Below are 8,227 nucleotides of genomic sequence, written 5' to 3'. Positions count from 1 at the left end.
CAAGGTTGTTTGTCAACTTAGTGGAAATACCTTTAACATCTTATGCAGATGTGCTGCATCTCACGGAAGAATAGCGATGCCTTTCATTAGCAGCTGGGCTGAATGGCTCAGACGGTTAAGGCGCTGGCTTTCTGAGCTTAAGTTGGCGGGATCGGTCCTGGTTCAGACCGGCGGTATTTGAAGGTGCTCAAATTCGTCAACCCTGTGTTGGTAGATATAGTGGCACTAAAAGAACTTCTGCGGGTCAAAATTCCGGCACCTCGGCGTCTCCGAAAACCATGAAAGTATTTAGTAGGACGTAATATTATTATTATTATTATTATTATTATTATTATTATTGTTATTATTATTATTATTATTATTATTATTATTATTATTATTATTATTATTCATTAGCTCTAACTCTTTATTTTGCTCTTCCTTCAGCAGGTGCTCTCAACTAGAGAGATTGTGCTGGCGTCCACGGTATCCCTAACTGAGGCTGGCTTTGCCTCCATTTAATTGTGTCAACCTTTTCACTTTCATCTATCGTATCCGACCTCCCTTGGCCAACTCTTGTTCTTCTTAGACCCCGGCGGTATTAGGTTTGCGAGGTTAGGGAGTCTTTCATTTCCACGCCCTTTGTGGCCCATGCCTTCCTTTTACCAAGACCTTCATTTTTCGAAGTATCAGACCTCTTCATTTTCCCTTCTGATTAGTGTTAAGAGAGAATGGTTGCCCAATTGTACTTCCTCTTAAATCAATAATCACCATCACCAGCATTTATTATTATTATTATTATTACTGTATTATTATTATCATAATCATAATTTAAGTGCGAATTATGTCTTGTAAATAATTTTGTACTTGTATTAATAGAAACAGGCACCTACCACAGAATGCATTGTAATGATGAGGTCAAGTTTGTCGAATGCACGCACATCAACTATCGTATCAAGTCATCTGGCGACAACGACCAACTCAGAGAAAAAAATGAAATGAAGTACATTAAGGATGGTGTGAAGGGCAACCGTCTGAACACCATTGACACCCAAGGGCTTAGCCATCAACCGCAAAGAAGTCGTGAAATTGTCCAGAGTCTGAAGCGCCCACGGCACAGTACTGGCTAAGAGGCTTGCCCCGCGGCAAATCACCATCTAGGCATTGAAGACATAAAAATCAAGTATATGACAGAAAGTATATGCAATTATCAAAGTGTTTTTGCTAGTTGCTTTACGTCGCACCGACACAGATAGGTCTTATGGCGACGATGGGATAGGAAAGGCCTACGAGTTGGAAGGAAGCCTGGTGTGAAAATGGGAAACCACGGAAAACCATTTTCAGGGCTGCCGACAGTGGGATTCTAACCCACTATCTCCGGATGCAAGCTCACAGCCGCGTGCCGCTGACCGCACGGCCAACTCGCGCGGTATTTTTAAAGTGTAGATCCTAGAATTTTTCTAGGGTTGAATTGGGAGATAATGTAAAACAATTTCAAGGATGGTCGTAGCTTCCTCTGTGGATCAGTGGTGGAGTGTCGGCCTCCGGATCTAAAGAGAGCGGGTGCAATCTCGAGAGAGGTAGTCAGATTTTTGAAGGACGAAGAAAAGTCCTTTCGACACTCCATATCGTACAATCTCGGCATGTAAAAGACCTCTGGTGACACATTTGGTGTTTATCCGACAAAATGAATTAAAACTCAACCGTAGATGCCCATAAGAGATTTGGTTCACTCTGCACCTAGTAGGATCTAGGCCTAGAGTAAAACGGAACGTCGAAATTGACGAGCAAGCAGCCAGAGTGCGTCAAATTAAAGTGCTTGAACATGGTGGCTAAGTTCGTATTATTATTATTATTATTATTATTATTATTATTATTATTATTATTATTATTATTAAGGGTGGTCGTCATTGTAACAAAATACAATTGTTTGATCAGTAAAGAAGTACTCGGCACCCTGGTCGGTGAACGAATTAACTGAGCTGTTTGCTAGGTAATCAATAAGTCTGTACGTAGGCCTAACCAATTCTCTGCCAGCAGAGAAAGGTTAATCACTAACCTTTGCGAGCTTGATATTAACAAGCACCTTGATAGTTCAAGATCCTCAGTAAATAGGAAGGCGATTCAGTGAATAAGCTAATGTAACCTCTTATTTTTGCAAGTCGTACATACTCTCGCAATAATACTAATGTTATTAATGTTATTGGTTTTACGTTCCACTAACTACTTTCACAATGTTAGAAGACGCTGAAGTGCCGGAATTTTGTCCCACAAGAGTTCTTTTATGTGTCATTAAATCTACCGACACGTGGCTGACAAATCTGAGCACCTTCAAATACTACCGGACTGAGCCAGCCAGGATGGAACCTGCCAAGAAAGCCAGAGCTATACCGTCCGAACTACTTAGCTCAGTGAATAATACTAGTAATAATAATGAAAATGAAAATCCACAGCCTGTTTCCAGTCATTTGACCGGGTCAGGAATGGAATGAATGAAGCCCCCTTCTAGCAGCGAGGATGGGAATTGTGCCGGCTCCCGAGGCATGTCGCACTCCTCTGGGGCAATGATTAATGAATGATTAATGAAATGAAATGATATTGGAGAGTGTTGCTGGAATGAAAGATGGCAGGGAAAACCGGAATACCCGGAGAAAAGCCTGTCCCGCCTCCGCTTTGTCCAGCACAAATCTCACATGGAGTGAACGGGATTTGAACCACGGAACTCAGCGGTGAGAGGCCAGCGCACTGCCGCTTGAGCCACGGAGGCTATTACTACTACTACTTTGACCGGGCAAGTGGACCGTGCTGTTAGGAGCGAGCGGCTGTGAGCTTGCATCCGGGAGATAGTGGGTTCGAATTCCACTGTCGGCAGCCTGAAGATGGTTTTCCGTGGTTTCCTCTTTTCACACCAGGCGAATTCTGGGGCTGTACCTTCCAACTCCTAGGCCTTTCCTATACATCATCGCCATAAAACCTATCTGTGTCGGTGTGACGTAAAGCCACTAGAAAAACTACTACTACTAATACTAATAATATTTTTTATTCTACATCCCGATAAGTAGGACACTTTTTACTGTTTCAGAAGACGCCAATATGTCAGAATTTTATCCCGCAGGAGTCCTCTTAAGTGCCGGTGATTTCATTGACAAAAGTTGGCATATTTGAGCACATTCAAACGACTCACTTCCGGGCTGAGAGAGGATTGTACTCGCCAACTTAGGTTGTGAAAGGCAGCAGTGTGCCCTCTAAGCCACTCAATGTAGTACACAATCCCCATATTTTATCGGGTTGCTGACCTTTGGTCCCAGGGGTCCCAAGTTCGATTCACGGCAGAGTTGGGATTTTTAACCTTAATTGGTTAATTTCGCTAGCACGGGGGCTGGGTGTATGTGTGGTCTCCATCATCATTTCATCCTCATCACGACGCGCAGGTCGACTATGGGAGTCAAATCAAAAGACCTGCATCTGGCGAGCCGAACTTGTCCTCTGACACTCCCGGCACTAAAAGCCATACGCCATTTCATTTCATTTCATTTCATTTCATTTCATTTCATTTCATTTCATTTCATTTCATTTCATTTCATTTCATTTCATATTTCACCGGGTTGGTAGATCTGTCTCAGCACAAATTAAATCAGGAGTGAGGGAGTGTCTTCGTGGTAAGGGTTGTACAACTGTAATCTTCTATTCTGGAGATAGTGGATTTGAACTCCTCATCGGTACGCAATAAGATGGCTTTCCTTAGTTCCCCACTTTCATACCAAGCAAATGGTGAATCTGTTAACTTCCAATACTAGCCGCACTGAAAACCTGTATGTGTTGGTGTTAAAACTCTAGAGAGAAAAGCAATCAAGGTCAAACACCTGATATGAGAACAATACGGCTCAGTGAACTCAGTCGCCAAGCATCAAGCTAGCTTGTAGTTTTACGTGACTGTTGCTATCGTGATCACAGTCCGGAGACCTTCATTATTACGCAGAATCCGAACCACAGGGATATGAATTTTAGTTTCAAAAATCTCACATGAATTGGCAGGGGTTCGACTTACAACCGCCTCGGTGGGGAACTAGTGAATATGCCTCTCGGGTACCACGTCCCACTCCGACACTTCTTAGTATTGTTCTACCTAGATGTTTCTTAAGTGGTCCAGTAACAGTAAATGGCAGATTAGGACAGGATCGTTGAAGGCCTTGAAGAACATATAGGTCACTGGACGCTCTGTGAGAGTCTGATGAAGGACAAGGCTGAACAGCATGATGTGGACAGCCACAGGACATCGCTGGTTGCATACCCTGCAGGGGCATTTCTCCGAACAAGGTGGAGAAGCGGTTGCATGCCCTGCAGGGGCATTTCTCCGAACAAGGTGGAAAAGCAAAGACTTTAGCGTAGTGACCTTCGGTTCGGGGGGAGGACCCGGCTTCGATTCCCAGCCGGGTCGGGGATTCTAACTTCGGCTGGTTAATTTCTCCGGCTCGGGGGCTGTTCGTCTTAAATAAGTTCAGTTCATGAAGTCAATCCATAATGAATAACAAGAAACTTAGAAAATTGTAGCTGGCTACATTATCGATAGGACCGAAACCCAAAATTACTTAAAAAAGCAAGCGTGTCTAGAACTTGTATGGGTGTGAGAAAGAACAAGCCTGCTTACTAAAAGTACAGTGAGCAAGGATCAGTCGTGGTGATATTTTTGCCCCTTAGCATATACACGTATAGGACAGAAGAATATTAGAAAAGGGGAAGAAATATTTGGGCCATATAGCACGTGATCTGCACGAGTTTCCACCACGACAACCGAGGTTTGATTTTAGTGAATGCAGAGTAGAAATTTTACCTGAAAAATTATGTAGCACCAGGAAACGGAACATCCCACCAAAACTCAAAAAAGTTTCGAGTGAATTGGATGCGTGATGCGGTTTATATGCTGCATGCTTGCAATCAGAAGTTATTACGTTCGAATCCTATTGATGGTTCGCGCTTTACACACCAAACTAATGCCATGACCACGACCGCCAAGTTCCTGGTCCCACACCTTCCATATCTTACGGCTACCAAGAAATCTGCCTGAACCAGTGAAAATGAAAGAAAGAAAGAAAGAAAGAAAAGTCAGTTTTGTAGAAGCATCTCCAAAATGAACTGGGATCAGCTGATGATGATTACGAAAGATACTGACATATATTGTAAGTAATGTGGAGGAAGAAAATATTGATAAAAGAAAGATTTAGAGTATATAATTTAAATACATAATATTAATTAAGCTCTCTTCGAAGGGCTGCCTAGTTAGACGGTAAAGATGTGTTCGGTTCACTTAGAAGGATGTGAGCTTGATTCCCGTCAAGAAGTTAGAAAATTTAGAGACGATATTTTCGCTTATAAAGAGGTTGAGTAACGCTTTAATTCAAGGGGGAAAATACGACTCAATCCTACTTAATGCAGAGTTAGGTACGATAATAGCTATACTTGAATTCGAGAGATGATGGGTTCGAGTCCCACCGACGGCATTCCTGAAGGTGATTTTCTGTGATTTCCCATTTTCACACTAGACAAATGCTGGACTTCACCTTAATTAGGCCATGGCTGGTTCTTGGACGGTCCTAGTCCTTTTCTAACTTATCGTCGCCTAAGACCTATCTGAGTTAGTGCGACGTTAAACCACTAGCAAAAATGTATTTTGCACATATTTGGTAGAAGCATGATTTAGAGTGATTTCGATAAGCAATATTATATGTTATACGTCACTTCGAGGCACGCTCGTTTCTCCCAGAAGGGAGTTGATTTGTTTTTCGGTCAGGAAGTCCAAAAATTTAGAGATGAGATTTCGACCTCTGTGGACACGCATAGCTCCTATTATCATTCAGCCTGCACCACAGATTAGTTCCAAGTTAGTTCCTTGGGACCAAGTCGACCGGGCACAGATCTATTCACTTAGTGCCGAGGTTGCGGATGATAGGAGCCTCTACCCTCCACTCCTCCATGGGTCTTCATGGCCTGCGTGGAGATGGGCTTAATTATTTAGTCCTTTGTTTTTATTCTTTAGAGACGCCAAGTTTCCAGATTTTGTCTTTATAAATAGTCGTACCAAGCGAGTTGGCTGCATGGTTCGGATCACGTAGCTTTGAGCTGGCATTCGAGAGATGATAGTATCGAATCCCAGCGTCGGCAGCCCTGCAGATGGTTTCCCGTAGTTTTACATTTTCACTCCAGGTAAATGCTGGACTGTAATTAAGGCTACGGTTCCTACCCTCCTCTTTCCTATAGGCCCAGAATGGTCGCCGAAGACCTGTCTGAATTAGAGCAACATTTGACCATAAGTAACCGAGCAAGTGTCTGTGCTGTTTGCGTCACGTAGCTCTCAGCTTGCATTTGGGAGATAGCGGGTTCGAACCCCACTGTCGGCAGCCCTAAAGATGGATTTCCGCGGTTTCCCATTTTCACACCAAGAAAATGTTGGGGCTGTTCCCTTAATCAAGGCCACGGTCGCTTCCTTCCCACTCCTAGCCATTTCCTAACCTATCGTCGCCATAAGACCTATCTGTGTCGGTGCGACGTAAAGCAAAAAAAAAAAAAAAAAGCAATTTGCGAGGCCACAAGTAGAAGATAATCTTAGTGTCGAGGTTACAAATAGCGGAAACTTTTACCTTCCAGTCCTCCAAGTACCATCATGGTCTGGTCGGAGTGACTTTCCTTTCTTCAATCACAATCAGTCTTTCGGGGCGCAGGATTTTAGGAACTTTTCCCTAAAGATGTTCATTAAAGTACTTTTTTCTTACAAAATGCAAACTTACTGCGCCAGAGTTCAATTTTGCAACTTAGAGCACATTTCCGATGTGCGCTTTCTCAACAGTTCAAGAAACTCGTTTAAATCTTAGAGATTTTCAGATTTCGAAAAAATCTAGGTTGTCAAAATATTGTGTTTGAGTTTTGAAGATTCAAATTTAGTGACTTACCTTCATGGTGAGGATAGAGGCTTGTGGCTGCGTTCAGGACGTGTGCTGCTGACGTTCCGTGGTCTACACCTTATATAGCACCCCACATGGAGCTCACCACGCCCAGCAGCAACCCGATGCTCGTAGCGTGTTTGGGCGGATCTGCTCTGGCCATCACAAGGCCACTCTTCTGCTTGGGTTCGAAATACTCCGCACTACGTGATGGGAGCGGAAGATAACGGTATTACTTTAAAATTCATGTCTCACATATTAGCAATATTTCATCAGAATATGGATCAGACGATCATACTTCCATGGTCAAAGACAAGGACAAATTCCAGGCTATAATCAGAGGATGAAGTGTTGTCAGACCTGGCCCAGACGTCTATGATATTAGGGTCGTCATATGATTTTTCAACATTTTCACTTCATTAAACACTGACACTTATGTAATTTATTATTATTATTATTATTATTATTATTATTATTATTATTATTATTATTATTATTATTATTATTATTATTATTATTATTATTATTATTATTATTATTATTATTATTATTATTATATGTCTGACCGGGCGAGTTGGCCGTGAGGCTAGGGGCGCGCAACTGTGAGCTTGCATCCGGGAGATAATGAGTTCGAATCCCATTGTCGATAGCCCTAAGGATAGTTTTCCCTGGTTTCCCATTTTCACACCAGGCAAATGCTGCGACTGAACCTTAGTTAAGGTCACTGCCGCTTCTTTTCCACTCCTAGGCCTTTTCTATCTCATCGACGCCATAAGACCTATCCGTGGCGGTGCAACTATAAAAAAGTAAACAAATAAAATGTATGTCTATGTAGGTCTACTCGTATGTCTACCTCTTAGTCCCATTTCTTGATACGGGGTCGGGGATGAGGGGAAGTAAAATTACATGGCATGTCTTTATGGCCGGATGACCTTCCTGACGCCAACCTCAATTGAGGAGCTAATTAAGGTGAAATGAATACTTATGAAAGAAATTGGGTGAGGAGGTGAACGGAATCGGCTATGGAATATGAATATGAACCTTCTTAGCATTTGCCTGGTGTGAACATGAGAAACCGCCGAAAACCATCTTCAGGGCTGCCGACAGTGGGGTTCGAACCCCCGCTATCTCCCGAATGCAAGCTGATAGCTACGTACCCAAACTGAGTAACCAATTGCTTTGTAGCATGTAATGTAATGTGCCCGTTGTTATAATGTTGATAATCACCTCTCGTTTATAAAACTTCACCGGGCGAGTTGACCGTGCGGTTAGGGGCGCGCAGCTGTGAGCTTGCATTCGGGTGATAGTGGGTT

The 8,227-nt window shown here is 42.8% G+C and overlaps 1 protein-coding gene across 1 annotated transcript in view; it reads right to left on the bottom strand.

Moving 5' to 3' along the window:
- The window catches only part of LOC136867759 (uncharacterized), a 12,438-nt gene extending 5,199 nt beyond the window's left edge, over nt 1-7,239 (bottom strand). The window contains exon 1 of the mRNA XM_067144727.2: nt 6,924-7,239. Within this exon, the coding sequence (XP_067000828.1) occupies nt 6,924-6,929 (6 nt within the window). The 5' untranslated portion in view covers nt 6,930-7,239. The remainder of the gene's footprint in view (nt 1-6,923) is intronic.
- Nucleotides 7,240-8,227: the final 988 nt, after the last annotated feature.

Source organism: Anabrus simplex, chromosome 1, assembly GCF_040414725.1.
Source record: "Anabrus simplex isolate iqAnaSimp1 chromosome 1, ASM4041472v1, whole genome shotgun sequence".
In the NCBI taxonomy this organism is placed as follows: Eukaryota; Metazoa; Arthropoda; class Insecta; order Orthoptera; family Tettigoniidae; genus Anabrus; species Anabrus simplex.
The sequence above is the reverse complement of the archived record's forward strand: the minus strand, read 5'-3'. Positions and strand labels throughout refer to the sequence as shown.